The sequence below is a fragment of the Hipposideros armiger genome, unplaced genomic scaffold (genome assembly GCF_001890085.2).
Source record: "Hipposideros armiger isolate ML-2016 unplaced genomic scaffold, ASM189008v1 scaffold_41, whole genome shotgun sequence".
NCBI classification, from domain to species: Eukaryota; Metazoa; Chordata; class Mammalia; order Chiroptera; family Hipposideridae; genus Hipposideros; species Hipposideros armiger.
The window spans coordinates 137,113-155,144 of NW_017731391.1; the positions used below are offsets into that span (position 1 = coordinate 137,113).

At 36.2% G+C, this 18,032-nt stretch overlaps 1 protein-coding gene across 1 annotated transcript in view; it reads left to right on the plus strand.

The window, feature by feature from the left end:
• Positions 1–18,032, plus strand: part of SYNE1 (spectrin repeat containing nuclear envelope protein 1) — a 455,684-nt gene that overhangs the window by 119,833 nt on the left and 317,819 nt on the right. Inside the window, exons 9-14 of the mRNA XM_019638911.1 lie at positions 1,273–1,469; positions 3,845–3,954; positions 7,350–7,400; positions 9,900–10,007; positions 12,775–12,912; positions 14,268–14,432. Of these exons, the coding sequence (XP_019494456.1) occupies positions 1,273–1,469; positions 3,845–3,954; positions 7,350–7,400; positions 9,900–10,007; positions 12,775–12,912; positions 14,268–14,432 (769 nt within the window). The remainder of the gene's footprint in view (positions 1–1,272; positions 1,470–3,844; positions 3,955–7,349; positions 7,401–9,899; positions 10,008–12,774; positions 12,913–14,267; positions 14,433–18,032) is intronic.

An 18,032-nucleotide genomic window follows, 5' to 3' on the forward strand; every position in this document is an offset into this window, starting at 1 on the left:
TATGTCAGACGTTGGCTGAAAAACATTATATTTGTACTACCAAAGACAGCACCTTTAAAAGAGCTAACAGGAGACTCAAGGTTACTTTGCAAATACTGGAGTCACATAAAATTATTTTTCAAATATTTATTTGCGAAGCCAGCGATTAGATCCAATGATGCCCTTTTTAGGACAACATATTTTATGCACACTGAATGTACATTGATAAAACATAACTTAAAGTGAATCTTCAGTTTACTGAGATAAAATTGATGGGCACTTACCAACTTTATTAATCAGTTTACCATTCAGACATATTGTATCTTACAGTTCATGGAAATTTTGAAAATATAGGGTAAAAAGAAAAGAATTGAGTGATGTTATTTCTGCTGTAATGAGACTGATTTTTGAAAATGAAACTGCCAGAATATTTTTATCTACTGGCTGTTACCTAATTAATGGATCACCTTGAAAGGCTCTAGACTTAAGGGATGTTGCCGTTGCTGAAAGATATTGTTACTCTTTTTGGAACTGTCTTTAAAATCAACAAGTTACATGTAGAAAAAAATTACATGAGCTTGCCTCACTTCTGTTTTCAGCAATAAACTATTGGTACTAACTTGAGTCGCTTTCTTAATTATCATCACCCACCACCAATGAACAAATGCTTGTCATCAGGGCAATACCCTCAGGTAATTCCAAAAAAAGAGTTTAAAACGCAATTTGATCCGTGGGGTAACTGGAATCATTTGACTCCTTTGTGACTGATATGCAGATATGACCACATCCATCTGCATTCATTTATTTTAATGCATTTGATTTAAGTCAGACACATTAGACAATGTCTATTATCTATGATGTCTGTTATAACCTGTGTGTGTATAGCACAGCTTACTCATCATTATCGTTAGCAATATGTTAGGTACTTTTTCAAAAAAATATACAATGATGAATTATCATCACTTTTGGTGTTTTTATAATTTTTCTTTAAAAAAAAAATGTTGCCAGACAATTTTCCCTGAATTGATTTCCTTTAAAAATGTGCTTTAAATTGAATATCTCAATTGCTGAAAAATCCAATATAGTAGAAGTATGAAACCAGAATTTCTACATCTTATCTTCTTACCCTCTAAAAATATTGCTTTGCTTAAACGTTCTGAAAACCAGCTAGCTGATATAGCTAATTGCACACCATTCATGGTGGGAACGGATTGGACTCTGCTGGAGGCCTTGAGGAAAATGCCTATCATCTATTCAGAATGTGACATGATTTTATCTTTTTCTCACATGAAGGCAGACTGGAATAGAAGTGAAGGACTTTGGGCGGAGCTGGAGAAGTGGGGTTGCCTTTCATTCAGTCATCCATGCCATCCGACCAGAACTAGTGGACTTGGAGAGGGTGAGAGGAAGATCCAACCGAGAAAACCTGGAGGAAGCCTTCACTATTGCTGAGACAGAACTGGGGATCCCCAGATTGCTAGATCCTGAAGGTACGTTGAGTATAATAATTGCTGGCTCCACTCAGTAGGATTGTATGTCTTACACCCAGAAATTACAGGTGACTTTCAAGACTCTGTTAGAGGCCAGAACACTTGAAATAACACAAAGAAATAGTATCTTCCTGTACTGCTTTTCTTTTCGAAAAAAATATTCGCCTCTATATTTGGGAGCAAAGTATAGCTCTATTGCTCTAAGCAGCACTTGGATATCGGTGGTTCAGCTAGGTGAACTGTACTTACTGTACTTGTGGGTGTAATGAAAGTTTTAGAAGTGTGCGTTTGGCCAAGGGGTATCACAGGATAAAGGAATTACTCTATATAACAGGGAATAAATAAAAGATTATTGGTAATGTAAGATCATATCTTTAAAATGTCAGTCATTAAATATATAGAAATGATGATAACTGTCCAGTGTTTTGGTGTCAATCAAGAAAACTACACAAATTATTGACTAATATTTTCCATTCCATTGTAAGAATGTGCATGTTAAGGTTTTCTGGACATGTAGTTAACTCTTTCAACTTTCAAAAGACAATTTTGATGCCTTTAATAAACTTTATGAAACTACGTTATTATATTGAAATGAAAGGGTCAAAGTGAATTTTCCAAATGTCACAAATAATTTATTTGGGTTGGCAGTTATGGAAACATTTGTTAGTGAGTGCAGACATGTAAATACAGTGTAAGCAAATTATATTTAAAGGTGAGATTTCAGAATGAAATCTAAGTGAAGACACTTCTGTTTCCAAGACAAGTCACAGGTCCCTAGTTAGTCTCTTCCGAGATGAGGAGCAGCCTGGTGAGCCCTAGCAATTTTAGGGACCTGCATAGGGCTCCTAGATTCAGTAGGATAGCCAAGGCTTTCCACCCTGTTTCTGCACAAAAAGACCCAATATTATCCATCACACTTACTCAGCTCAAGGGGAAAACCACACACATGTCCCAGTCAGTCCTCAACTTGACAGGATGCAGCAGAAGTGGACTTTTTCCTAGAGTGGGATGAGAGGAGAGTATAAATGGTTCTTTCATATCCATTACGCTAGAGGATCTTACTATTATATTTTCTTTGATGATCAGAAAGTGAGATTGCCCAAATCTAAGGCTATCCCAGATATAAGGTGATCCTTGATTTTCCTAATGAGAACTTCCCTATCAAAAAGTTACTTAGTCAAATTTAATGTATAAACTTTTAGGGGTACAGATTAAATAGACCAATGTCTATTATAATTATTTTATGATTTAGTTACCTATGTACTTAAAAGCATGTACTATGTTAAATCATGCATTAAATGTTGCTTTTCTTTCCACTTTCACATTTCATAAAGTTTTACTCATTCTACACATGCATCTTCCATGTCAGCAGTCTTGTCATTTCCAAAATCGTCTTTGAGTCATCTAACAAATTCCAGAATACATTATCTTTTTTTTCTTCTTGTGTCATTTGAGTTGCAGCACTTTTTCAATTCTATATTGGTAGTCCTTAGAAATTATATCTCAAAGCACAAGGAACATTACAAAAATAGGGCAGTTGTATATTTTGATTTATATTTTTTTGTTTGTTTTGTTTTATTTTTTACACTGTAGGTACATGTTTTATATAGGTAATCTCCAAACTGTAATCACTTTTTTCATTGCCTTTAAAAGGGATATTTAAAAGACTTTTCTACAGCATTCAATACTTTTTATTTATGGTGTCTTACCCCCATGTATAATTATTAAATTTTTATAAATATCTTTGCCTTAATTTTTCTGGTTTTATTAGGTAAACACCAATTAACTTTAAATGACAATGATTGAAATCTTTTCAGACTCTATGTCTCCATGAAAAAGTACTTTATTGCACAAAATATAGTAATTTAGAGAAGACACTCCACAATGGAGAGGCTGTCTAAGGAACTGAATATAAGGGCATCTTATTCTTTGCTAAAGCAAAATTTGTGGGGGTTTGGCGTATCCATACCTGACCATGTATAGTTGTACAAACTATATAGTCACTTGTCATTCAATTCCACCCCTGTGTTTTAAATACTACTCCAATTCTGGAACTTACATATTATTTGTATTTTATTAACTAGACAGAATGTCTGCATTATCGTATAGTATCTTAGATTCCTGATCAATTAATATGGAGATTTAGATGAAACCAGTACGACTTTCCTCAAAGCTCTTAAAATGTGTCATCTTTATGAATCATAAAATTTCCACCTTCTACATTTGTTTCCCCCCCCCCAAAGTCTCTAAATAGTAATTTTGTTTTTCTTCTGCATTTAGGACAGTGTCTTTTGGTATATTCGCTAGATTTCGAAGCTTGTGTTATTATAATCTAATGCTAATTGATTTGTTCACACTTGGGTTTGCTTTTCCAGATGTTGATGTGGATAAACCAGATGAGAAGTCTATTATGACCTATGTAGCCCAGTTCCTGAAGCAATACCCTGACCTACACACTGAAGCCGCTGACGGGCAAGAGAGTGATGTAGGTATTTAGTTTTCTTCAAATATCAATACTGCTCTCAGTGACAGTGGCTGATTTTGAAATATGCTGTTTTCAAAATATTACATTGCAATGCATTTTAATATAAGAGCAATTGACTAAAAAGTAGGTATTACCAACTGGGCAGGTGAACAGAGGAAAAAGCTTCTCTGATTTGTTTGTTGGATATGACACAGAAAACATTACTACTTATAAATGTTGTGTATATATAACACTGATGGATTAAAATTGAGGAAAGATGGTAGCATCAGGAAACCCCATTTTAGATAATTTTATATGCATCACATCATTTGCACTTCTAAGTCTGGAGCCCCCGTTCTGGCCCTTGTTCTGCTCAATCTGATGAAATTGAATTTTGACTCTTCGATTTTGTTATGTAAGCTGTTGTTCATGGCAAACCTATGGAAGTAAGGCAAACTTGTAAAAGTTCTAATTATTCACTGCGATTATGTTTTTAGACTTTAATAGTTTCAATAAAATTTAACATTTTTCATACTACTCAAATGACATTGTTCATTGTCACAAATAAAGAAAAACAAAACTTGGAAAAAAAAGGGAAAGAAAATTATTTGTATTTGGCCTTTTAGAGAGAACCTACCCTAGAAAAAAACACGTTGGTGTGAGTTCCCAACATTTTTCAGTGTATATGTAGGTACATATATTTTAACAAAAGTAGAACCATAGTGTGAATACAATTTATAATTTTCTTTTTCCATTACATTATACAAAACTTCTTCCATGTCATTCTTTTCAGGTCATCATATAGGTGTATAGTAATTTACTTATCTAACCTTAATTGTTGAAAATTTGTGATTTTTTGCTGTTATAAACAATACTTCTATGAACAATTTTGTAATAAAGCATTGTTTTACAGTTCTTCCTTAGGAGTGGATTTCCTAGGCTAAAGAACATACAGATTTTTAATGCTTTTTGAAAAGATTTTTCAAATACCCTGTAGGGAAGTTGGTCCCGTTTTACATTCTAACCAGCACACCAGGGTGCCCATTTTCCCTGTCTTTAAAAGCAATGGCTATTCCATCCTCCTAATTTGATAAAAGTAGCATTTGTTTATTATATAGAAAGCTGGATTTACTGCTGATTTTATAATCATTATAAGACAAAGTGACATCAGGGAAAATAACAAATGGAATTTTCAAAATGTGTTAATAACAATCTGTCTTCATCGCTGAGGTCACATCTAGAATTTTTAGAGCAGTCTGAGATTATAATGAAGAGCAACAAGAAAAACAGAAATTTAGAAATGTGTTTTCTAAATAGACTTAGAAACAGATTTCAGGCAGGGAAAGGTCAGGGGAACCAGCCCAAATGTTTCAAATAGGAAAAAGATTTGCGCTAATAGAAATCAGTGACTTCATAAAAGAATTCAGCAAAGCAGTGGTGATTGGTGTTTCCTAGGCTGCTTGAATGAAGCTAATCCAGCGTTTGATAGAACTATATGAGTTTCTTAAAAAATATAATTTCAGGAAGCCTTTTTTCCTTCTTGCCAGAATTTAGGCAAAAACGTTGAGCACCTGAGTAACTTATCTACAGGGCACAAAGTAAATATTTCTGAGAGGCACCGCAGAAGACAGAAAGAAGCACAGACTCTGTGCCAATCCTAGCACAGATGGAGGCACGTGTTTTAGAGCCATTTGGGGGATTTCTGGGTTTTGCAAATGGAACTGGGCATGGACATGGCTGTGCGAATAAGAAACCCTATGGAAAGCATATTAGACTGAATACAGCAGAGAGAAATGCAGCTTCCCATCTGATTTTCATCTCTAATGTCTTTATAGTACCCAACTGGATTTATTTCTGGTCTTGTTTCTGAGTTTGCACTATTTTAATTTCTCTGACGTTAATCATCTCTCCAGATGAGTAAATTCTGTGGCTGAAAAAGCCTGAGAAACAAAAGGGGATGATTTCATTAATGTTCACAAGCAAGAATTTAATGCAAAAACCCTTAGAGATTTGAAACACAAATACTGCTGATATAAACTTGTTAATGTACTTTACTAAAGAGGCTTTATTATGAAGAGATTAATCTCATTATCTAGAAAATAAATTCTTATTTTCCTTTTAAAAATTTCCTCTATCCCTTCCGTAAAAAGAGAATACATATGATTTCAAAAATTAATTTTGAGGAAAATGTATTATAAGCTTTGCCCTTTTTTAATGTGGCATTTATAATGTAAGACAAAACCACCTAAAATGACTATTTTGTAGAAGAAAAAATTATATTTTTGTGATGTAGGGCTTATGTTTGTTTAATGCAGCTAAGTGGCCACCTAATGCTATGTAATGAAACTTTAAGATTTTATAAACTATACATATTGGGGCTATTGGTGCCATCACTCAATATTTGTCTACTCATATTTGTCTATTAGTGAATAGTTCTTTTAATTCAGTTTTGAAAATATTGGCATCCACATATCTACCAGGCTTCCATTTTTTGGTGCATTTGATTTCTATGTCCTCTTTATGAGTTTATTTAAATTAGATATTTTATACATACCATTTTAAATTTAAATTTCTTATTGGAAATAAACATACGATGCTTTTCTTACTTTAGCCAATAAAACAGGTAAAGAAACTTTTTTCCCTAAAGGTATTCCTTAGATCAGGGGTCGGCAAACTTTTGAGATGGAAGAGCCAATTCTGTCCCTCACAACAATTTGAAATGTTTTCAAGAGCCATAAAACAAATACAATCACCATTATGTGAATAATATCCTTTAAAATTTTTATTAATGAAACTATGATAATTTTATTTTCATTTTCAATTTTACTTCAGAGCCACATGTAAGTACCCAAAGAGCTGCGTGTGGCTCGCGAGCCGCATTTGCCAACGCCTGCCTTAGATGATCATCACTCAGTAGTACATAGGCCTATTGATCCATCTTCCCTACCCATCAAGTGTTCAGTTATTTACTCGCTCATTTTTTCTCCCATTGCAGCAAATATTACTGACTGCTTTCAGAAGCACAGCACAGTCTTAATTGCCATGGGTGTATAGAAATACATATTGTGAGTGTATCTATAGAGAAAAAAATAGGAACCCATATACCCCCTTCTTTACATTGTTCTTTTAAAATGTTTACTACTTCAAGACATTTATAAAATGTATATCTTGCCACATACAATTATTATAAATTAAATAAAAACATCAAATGCCGAAATATTACATTGCTTCATTGGATTCAAGCATTTTGATGTTTTCAAAAATTATGAAAACATCTTAAAATAGCAGCAGCCTTAAAATTATTGTCTATTTATTTTTAGACCGATGCTTCTCCATTGTTTTCTTTCTTGTTTCCTATATAACTTTTGTCCCTGATTTAAATTATTTTTCTACACATTATCTTTTCATATTGTTAGGAAATATTTCCAGGTTTCCCATCTTTTGCACATTCTATCCAAAATGTTAAGGTAAGATTTAAGTAACTTTGCAGTAGTGATCCCTTTTCAAACATACTACATTCTGTAGCTTGTTAGCCATTCCTTTGCATGCATTTGTCTTAATACACACAGTTTTAATACCTTAATTTTGTTATCTCCTTTTCTTTTCTATTAGAACAAATAACATATGTGTTATTAAATGTTACTTACAGTCTAAGTTACTGCTATGAGCTTTCCCACTAATCTTTAATTATAAGACAACATCAGTTAATTTCTCTTTAATAACACTTAATAGCACTAATAAAAGGGAGAATTTACAATGACTGTTGGGTTTTTCTGTTATATGTCACATTGAAAATAAAACTAAAGTTAGAGATTTATTTTTACATTTTAGATAGTTAAGCAGGAGGTCATTAGTTGAAAAAAGTAATTATACAGTTAATTTATCCTCCTGAGTTTAATCACATCTTTCTGTTCAATATTGGGTCACATGGTTTAGTAAACTTTATGACATGTAAGTACTCAAAAATATTTGTGGCATTAATGATTATGAATTCTTCCCCATATCCAATCTGTCCTGCACATCAGTTTTCCCATCTTTCTTTGTATTCTGTCAGGCCTGAGTGAAGGATCTATCAACACGATAAACTTTATGCCAATATTGCAATAAAAAAAATCAGAAGTAACTAAGTTCATATCAAATGTTAAATTTTCTTTCAGGTAGACCAAGAGCATTTTGTTCTCCTAAGCACATAAGAATGTGTCATTAGTGCTTTTATGGGCATAAAAGTGAACTGATAATAAGATCTGTGGCTTGCTCACGGTCACTGTTCACTCAGAAGAGCCATCATGGAGAGCCGAAGCTTTGGAATCCTCGGCTCCTGTTCCATTTCTATTTCTAATTAACTGTCTTACCAATCATTTTTTCCACAATTATATACTGAGTGACACTGAATGCCAGACACTGTGTTAGATTGGAGTAAAAAAGATACCGAAGGGGTTTTTATATGGGGGAGAGGGGAAGAGACAGTTAAGTGTATGATTCAAAATAGTGCATTTTGAGCTCAGGTTATTACAAGATCACAGAGAAGTGTTCTCAAAAAGTGGTTCCCTAGACCAGCACCATCAGATTCTCCTGGACACTTGTTAGAAATACAAATTCTCAGCCTCCATCCTAGGTCTGCTGAGCCAGACAGTTTGAGGGTGGGGCCCAGCAATCTGTGTTTTCCCAAGCCGTCCACATGATTCCAGTGCACACGAAAGCTTGAGAACCACTGGTGTAGACTTCTGGGTTAGAAAAAGCCTCTGAGTCAGAGGAGGTTGTGTCTGAGCTGAGCCCTAAGGAGAGCCTTATCCAGGGGGAAAATGTTCCAGGCAGAATGGGGTTGGCTTTGCAGAACTGGAAAGTGAGAGAGGGCATGGAAGCATGATAGTATTGTGTGCCAATCTCTGTACTAGGTGTATTACACAGACTATCTCTATTGTCCCTTAAACCATGGAAAGGGTGTGTGATAACTCCTCAGATGATGGTATAACAGTAGAGAGGTTAAAAATAAAACACACACAAAAAAGATGTGCCCAAGGTCCCAGAGCTAATACATGCTAGAACCAGAATTTGGGAAAAGTTTTGCCTGTGTGCATAGCCAGCAATCTTTCTACTCTGCCACTTCACCTGTCAAGAGAGACAATCTTATCTCTGTCACAGAGCTGTGATCACCGAGTGAGATGCTGTAGTTGAAAGCTATTTGTAAGTGGCAAAAAATCATGTTAAGTGTATTTATGATTAATTTGGCATTCCTGCCAGATAAAGAATCTTGAAAAATTATGGTATTTTCACTAATTCAGCGGTAGAATTGCTTTTGTTATTATTTGTGGAAACAACATGTAAATCTCCTTTTTTTTTTTCACTTTTGAGATGAGAGTGGTGGTTTGGACACATTTATTCGGCATATAATTTAGTAATTACCTTATAGGTGCCATGTACCCAGGGTCTAGGAATACCACATTGAACAAGATAAATGGGTTTTCTGTTCACATGGAGCTTATAACACTGAATAGTAGTTTTCAATGATATACACAAGTAGTCTGATGTTATTGTGACTGTAGCTTCTTGAATTCAGTCAAAATTAATCTCATCCGGAATAGTCCTCTGGGTAACCAATGGCCTTGGGTTAAGAGGAAACTTCAGGCTTATGTTTCTACTCCCATTCCAGCTATTGCTCTGAGTACTTTTTTTTTTTTTTCTACTTAGGTCATTCCCGTCATGCAGACATTTTCTTAATTAAATTAGCATTTCTTGAGAGAACAAAATGAAGATAACTTCAGTATTTAGAGATAATTCCAGTATTTTTATAGAATTAACTCTTGTTTTTAACTCTCTAAAAGAGGTGAGAGTGGAGAGAGAGAACATTTTTCAGAGACACTTGAAATCTATTAAAATTAAGTCTATTCCAGGGTCAGTCAGGTATGAATCAGTAATTAAATAAATGCACAGCTACTAATAAAATTGTAACATCTGCTGGTTTCTAGAGAGAAAACAGGCTAATTTTGAAGGAAATGAAAGTTTGGATTGAACAATTTGAAAGAGACTTGACAAGGGCACAGATGACAGAATTGAATTTGCAGGATAAATACCAGGTAATGTATGGAAAAGAGATTTCAATTTTTCAAAAGCCTTTCATGAATAAGAGTCCTGTGTTTCATTTAATCTATGTTTAATCTTTCAAATGATATTAATAAAAAAGTCTTTAAAGAATATGTGTTATCTTAAGTTTGCATGCAATTTTATAATTGTATTTCTATGTAAATAAGTACTTTTAAATTGTATATGACCATACCGTGTATAGAGCACTGAGGCTTCATGATTTCCAAAATTCAGAGTCTGATCAATGACCCAGAACACAAACACCTAGTTATTGTTTTTGTGGAACTCATGATTCTCTAGATGTCACATAACAACGAAAAAATCCACCCAAAAAATGACTTCAGTTCTAAATTAAATATTACTATAGAATAAGTTGAATTTAATAAAGGATTGCATTATGAATATTTGGAGTGGGCCCATTAATGGTATCAGTTTCTACTGTGACCTATCTAGTTCAACACTATTGCAATCAAGTTGAGGCCAGGGCTGTTTTGTTGTTGATTCCCCCAGTCTCATTACATTGTCATTAAATGGATTTTGGCTTCCAATTTCCACTTCCAAGACACAAAATTATATAATGGGTTTTCCCATTAAATTGTGATTTATTCTATGCAGCAATGACATTTCCCCCCTATTTAAAATAGCATTGCATTTAGTGGCCAAACTATGAGGTGTGATCAAACAATATGGTGAATGTTGAAATAAAAAAATTTACAGTAAAAGATACATTGCCGTTAATCCCCCTCAAAATACTCCCCTCACTTCGAACACACTTATGCTATCATTCTTGCCACTTTCTGAAGTACTTCCGGAAGTCCTCTTTTGTGAGTGCCTTTAGTTGCGCTGTCATGGCTGCCTCGTTGTCCTGAATTGATTCAAAACATTTTCTTTTCATGGTCATTTTGACTTTGGGGAAGAGGCAGAAGTCACACAGTGCCAGATCTGGTGATTAAGGTGGATGAAGACACACTGTAATGTTTTTATTTGACAGAAATTGCCATACCAGAAGCAACGTGTGACACAGAGCATTGTCATGATGGAGGATGATTTACTGCACACTTTAAAACACACCTTCTCTCAACCATAGCTCACACCCAACTGACGGCACCAAACAAGTTGAAACTTGTCACACACTGTTACTAAGGTTCAATGTGTCGCTTCCCATATTGAAGATCCCTGCCTTTCCATTGGATGGCACTCGGCAACAGCATTCACTGCATTTTGTGATCACAACGGAAAGGCTCCATGTCACACATCACTTCTGGTATGGCAATTTCTGTCAAATAAAAACATTACAGTGTGTCCTCATCCATCTTACTCACTGAATCTGGTACCATGAGAGTTCTGGCTCTTCTCCAAAGTTAAAATAACCATAAAAGGAAAATGTTTTAAATTGATTCAGGACATCGAGGCAGCCACGACAGCACAACTAAAGACAGTCATGAAAGAGGACTTCCAGACTGCTTCAGAAAGTGGCAAGAACGATGGCATAAGTGTGTTTGAAGTGAGGGGGAGTATTTTGAGGGGGATTAATGGCAATGTGTCCTTTACTGTAATAATTTTGTTTTATTTAAAGATTCAACATATTTTTCAATCACACTTCATATAATATATTCTAGACTATATTATATTCCAAGCATGATGTGAGTGATTCAACTTGGCAAACAGTAAAAGATTTAGCTATTATGTTAGTGTGTATTTCATATAATTATATCTATAAGGTGTGCTTGACTGTAGATGGGTGATGCCATCAATATTATATTTGAGGAACTTGACAAAGTGGTTAATATGTGCTTACATTATGCTTTTTTGCTTGAAATTCAATGTAATCTTTTCCCCCCAAAATACAATTTTCTGGGATGAGCTACATTAAAAAGGTATTAAACCAAGAAACTGATAATAGAAATGCAAGGAGAGAATGAACACACTTATTTAGTCTATTAGTGAGTTTTAGTTTCAGCATAAATTGTCAAAAAATAAATTGCCAGTTATAAAGTTACATGTTGTGCAGATGTTATTTTATAAAAGGAAACAAAAAGGATTAGAAAAATATAAAACAGAAACGCTCCTTTCAGGCCAAGTATGATCACCAGTTTCTTAAAATAGGGTGACAGACCATCTGAAATCTGAATATAGGGAACATGTGGGTTTATTGTGTCATCAACATTTTCTATCTGTTTCTACTTATCACTCAATAGTGTATTTCCTAGATTTTACATTCATAGAATCTGTGGAATAAATTTGAAGATTGATTTTATATTTTGGCATTTTTAATTACATTAAGTTAGAGGGAATGGGAAGTAACTATGGTAAAATGCTTATTCACCGTCTCCCCCCAGTGTTCTTCATGTGGATTTACATGTTTGTTTGCTCTGAGACTTAGAAATTCTTTTAGATGTATTATCTGTGAGATTTGGTAGGGCCATTCTCAAGTTCTTTACCATAACTGCACACATTAGTGGTATTTTCAATTCATATTTAGATATGGAATCATATTTTAGGATGTGTTAATTTAATATGAAATGTAGAAGTTATTGTCAGGGGAGATAATATGTAGAAAGCACTTCGCATGGGGCCAGGCTCATCTTCAGGCTTGATGAATGGTGGTTGCTATTAGTATCATGACTGTCATTATTATTATCAACGACATATATTGAGTGTTATCCAAATATGAAGGGTTGTTATTTAGGAAATGTGGTTTCCTTTGCTTTTGCTTTTTTTGACTCACTGCCATCTTGGTTGTTGTTTTTCCTCTCTTAGTCATTTAAGCACTTCAGAGTTCAGTATGAAATAAAAAGGAAACAGATTGAACATTTACTACAACCGTTACATAGAGATGGCAAATTGTCACTTGACCAAGCCTTGGTGAAACAGTCCTGGGATAGACTGTCCTCCAGGGTAAGTCCTCCCGTGATTTATTTCATTTGGGCTTCCGTAACTTAGTCAAGGCCATTTTCCATCATCCTTTTTTGCACAGTAATGTTGCACCTGGTCCTCCTGCCTCTGTCTGAAGTAGGAAAGATTTGACTGTGGGAGAATGTTTGCCCTCTCGTCAAGTTTTCCTTTAAGTTTAGGGAAGTTCTCGTTCAACATTTCTCCCGACTTTTCTGCCCTGCACGTGATATCGCCGTCGACCGGATGATAGACTGAAACCCTGGCAGACCATCTGGGTTCCTTCTTCCTTTACACAAATTCACTCTGGCTTGTTTAGGAGTGGAGCCTCCACAACTTCTCCATAGTCCATAACCATGATTCATCAGTAGTTACTAATCTTCCTATATTCACATTCATGTTTCTAGTCTTTAACTGAAACTTAAACCTTGTTACCTGGTCTTTCATGAACCTGAAGGGGGACTGCTCAGGAACCTCAATATTAACTCTTTGCAAACTTAAAGACCAAGATTTCAAAACCTCTGGAATTTCTATCATTAGTGGCAATATTTGTCTTGAACTTATCTTATTTTCTCCATTTTTATGGTCTATTTTTTTTTCCATAAACTCCATCAAAGAACAGCTTAGTTTCCAAGCACCTCCATCCATCCTACCTGGCCCTCCAATAAGCTGGGGAAATGGTGCTTGAAAATTGAATGAAGTGGAAGAAATGGAGAGATGGTTAGAGAATTATATTATTACAGGAGGAATCCTGAATACTCGACTTCCTCCAGAGATGTCTAGATGACCCTGATTTTTCTGGACCTGTTCTTATGATGTAGGAGGTTTTAAGGGTTACACATCCTGCATCCTTGAGCATGTCAGCAAACTCAATCCCTTCCCGTTCAGCAAAAGCCCAACTGAAAGTTAGTGGGTGCTTTACGCTATTCCTGTAAGAAGAAAATGGCTTAAGAAGAAAATGGCTTCCATGTCTAAGATGTATTTTAGAGTTTGCTCAAAATTTGCTTGTAACAGTATTTCCTCCCCATTCTCAGGCTGGCCGAGTGGCTCAGTTGGTTAAGAGCTCGCTCAAGAGTTTGAGCTCTGAGCAACAGCAGTTTGAGTCCAGCCTGAGCTGAGCAGCCGCTGAGCTGCCAACAGGTAGCAGGATGGCTCAGCTAAAAAAAAAAAAAAAAATGCCCTTCCTCCCCATTCTCAAAGCACCAAATTCAGAACACAGATAATCTTTTTATTTGAAATGTATTAAATTAACATGAAATTATTAACTTAAAGCCTTGTGTAGGCTTTGAAATCATTTGGGGGAATTTTAGGAATTGCCTTCTGTATTAGAGATATTTTGTTTTTCTACTTTTGCCTTTCAGCTCTTCGACTGGCATATACAGCTTGATAAATCTCTTCCAGCACCTCTGGGCACTATAGGTGCCTGGTTATACAGAGCAGAGGTGGCCCTGAGAGAGGAAGTAACCATTCAGCAGGTTCATGAGGAAACGGCCAACACAATACAGAGGAAACTTGAGCAACACAAGGTAAAAATTCTGGTCAGAAAACCTTCCAGCATGACAGTCCCAGTGTGGTCTGATGTGGTCTATTTAGAACATGCAGGGACATGGCCTACCAGGAACCCATTCATACTGATTCAGAAATGTCACACCTTCTTAGAAGTTCTCGGATCTACTTCCCTCTCCTGTACTTGTTAATGACAGCTCCAGTAAATTTATTTCCTGAGGTATTTTCCAGTAGCTCTTTGATATTTTTTCATCTGCAGTTATCTTTGTTCGCTCTGTTGTTATACATTATTTTTCAAAACATAAGCCCACAGACAGTATGCATTTGCATAATAATGTGATTGGCCATTGGCTCCAGACCTCATTCCTGCCTCTGTTCTCAAAGGAAGGCAAGGCAAGTGGCCAGTTTCTTAGGTTCTGGTGCAATGGGGCGGGGTGGGGTGGGGGAGTCATGGTCTTAACAAGGGGGGGGATTAGGCCTTGATGCCATTTAGTCATTTGTGAACTTTTTCAGCTTACTGCGTGGTCAGTGTGCTTAGTATAAAGTCTAATATACTTCCTCTGTGTGTTTTGTGATAGGTCAGACCTAACTGAAAATGCTATTTTTCATTAACATCACATTAACGCAATCCTACATTTTGTGCAATTGAATTTGTATGCCTCTTTAACCATCTCATGGCGGGTTGCTGTATATGTGGAAAATAGATTGACAGAGATTTCTACTCCTGACCACACATGGGCTATTTATAGCTCATATATATTTTCTGCCAAATTATCGATATTTTTAAAGCTACCCCAAGGAAGTAGACTGTTGTATATTCCCAACTAGATTATAAAGCAGATTCATGACAGATTTTATTTCATGTCCCTTTGGAATCTTATTTTTGGAACTAGAGATGTAGAGATGCCATGAAAATTCAACTCCTGGCCCTTTCAGCTCAACCTCCTCAACCCAGATTAGCTCATCAAACACGACTGACACACACACACAAGATTTTGTGTTCCCAGACAGTCAGTCAGGGTCCATCCTCCATTTATGCTTGGCCCTTCTTCATTTTTAACCCCTTTCTTCTCCATCACCATCAACACACACAAAGCACACACAGAACTCTATAGAATCTGCCTCTCAGATTAGAGCATGACTTTGGAATCTGCTCCTGGGCTATATCCATGTTGAGATTCCTAGTATATTAAAAATAGGGGGGAAATGGTAAAACAGAGCTACACAAATAATGCCACTTTCACATGTCAGCAGTTCGCCATAATGTTACATACAAACAAAGTCACCTTAGTGTTTTAAACCAAATGAAGAATGTACACCGATTATGGGTTGGATGTGCCAACCAAGCAAATGTGTACCGAGGGCCCACTATGTGTCAGGTTTGGCACTGGGGAGACTGCTGAGGGTGCCTCCAGTGTAGAGGTTTGGGAAACAGCATGTGTATGTTGTTTATCTAACAGACCTAAATCCCATTGAAATGCTCCACCATAGAGAAAAATGTCCTACGATATTCACTGTGCTATTTACTAGGTAATGAGATTTAGCGGAGATAGTAGTTCATGGTACACTCTAGGCAGCATCAATGCCTTTAAATTGGACGGCACACATGCTGTCAGTGCCGATACGATGCGAGGCTCCTCCTGACTCTTCAGGCTTCCTGGAGAGAGGGACCCTGTGCCAGCCACAAAGTGTGCAGCCAGAACCATCTCTGCCAAAGTGCAGTAAGCAACCATAAAAGCCAGAAATGAAGTGGAGCGGGGAGAAGGAAAGGGGTAGGAGTCAGAGCCGATATATTCTCTGAAACTGAAAACCAGAAAGGACTGTACTAAGAGCGAGGGAGTGCAATGAGGAGAGAACAGGGAGCTAGCAACAGGCAGGCAGGGGCGAAGGTGAAGTTCAAGGCAAATCCCCGGGATGAACTTTTTACTGGGTAGGGACTTTTACTAGGTCTGTGCACCAGGACTTAAAGTACTAGAGTCATAAAATCGGTAATTGTCAATGATAAGACCAATTCTCATTCCTCCCAAATGTATTTATTAGGTGCCTATAATAAGCTAAGGTTTGGTGATGTGAGAAGTTTGAATCATGGTTCAGATAACTAAAATCCTAGGTTTCCTCAATAACAGAGAAATCAGCCCATCAATTTGGTATTAGTTCCTCTGCTCTGGTACATTGGGCTCAATTGAAAATGCAATCAATTGATAAAAGTGTAATATAGGACTCATCAATACATGAGCAAGAATGTCTGAGAATATTATCCCCCCATCCCAGTCTAAAAGTAATTATGGTGTGTGCCATGAACACTTAAATATGCTACCAAGATCTAGAATTCTTGATTTTCTGCATTCTTCATATCTTTTTTAAAAAAAACATACTACATGACAATCTTTCATTACTTAATACATAAGTAGTTTTTAAACTTAAATTTTAAAATGTAAACAATTTTAAAAATTGAATTCAGATAACTTTTAAAACAAATTTTTTTCAAGGAGTTCACTTTATGAATGATTCTACCAATGTTTTTTACTATTTTTTAAAAAATTTACTTGCATGATGTAGAAGCACACTTATCCTGGAAAACAAGGCGCCCCTCTATTATCTCTTCTATTTTTCAGATACCCTCATGCTCAGTTATCTAGAAAGATCACAATAATCCTACATAACTGTGACTGAGATTTTAGCCATGTTTCAGTCCTAAGTACTTATTTTGCAAAGCACATGACATTTAGGGTGTGAAATAGGTATTATTACTCTAATTTTGCAATTAACTAAACTTTAGGCACAGAAATGTTATCTGGCTTGCTAAAGGTCACATAGCTGATAATCCAGATTGTTTTAAACACTAAACTTCAAATGTGCCCACAAAACTATTGCATATAATACAAGTAGAGTGATTTAGCCTCTTTGTATTGGGTTATCAGAAAAGTCATGACGTATTTTTTCTATGTTTTTCATTGCAAAAATATATCATGACTTCTCCGACAACCCAATAGTATTGCTTTGACAGTGTAAGGTTGTCAGTCTGAAGGAATTATGAAAATAGTCATCAGGCTGCCCATGCTTACTGCAGTCATTCACCTTACCTACGTCACTTTCCTTCCTTTCCTGAATATTTTAGTTCTTGGATGACAATACATACCATTATTCTTAATAACTTCACTAACCGGTAGATGACCTTGCTAATATCCTGGCCTCTCGGTTGCTGGACCATCTCTCTCTCAGTGCTCCTGTCCTCCACCCCACCCTAGCCACTCACCACACAGGCAAAGACCAGAACTTGTCATCCCCAGGAACTGAAGCCCCACCGCAGTCTCTTCCTCAGGCACCTCACTGGCCAGTCAAAACTTGCCCCATCGCCAAGTCATTTCCTCTGTGCAACCCATTGATCCTACAGCCATTTTATTGCTTTGCATCCTCTTCTTGCCACCAGTCCCCTGTGTACTTTGTTAAAATTCAATGCTCATTCATCAAAACCACCCCTTGTCCATACTCTAACCACCTTGTCCAAGTCTCACATTGTTCTACTGTCCTGGCTAAAACACAACCCTAGCTAAAGCCAACTCTCTGCTTAATTCTAGCCCATGCACATATAGCTGACTGTGGCTGGAGAATAACACTCT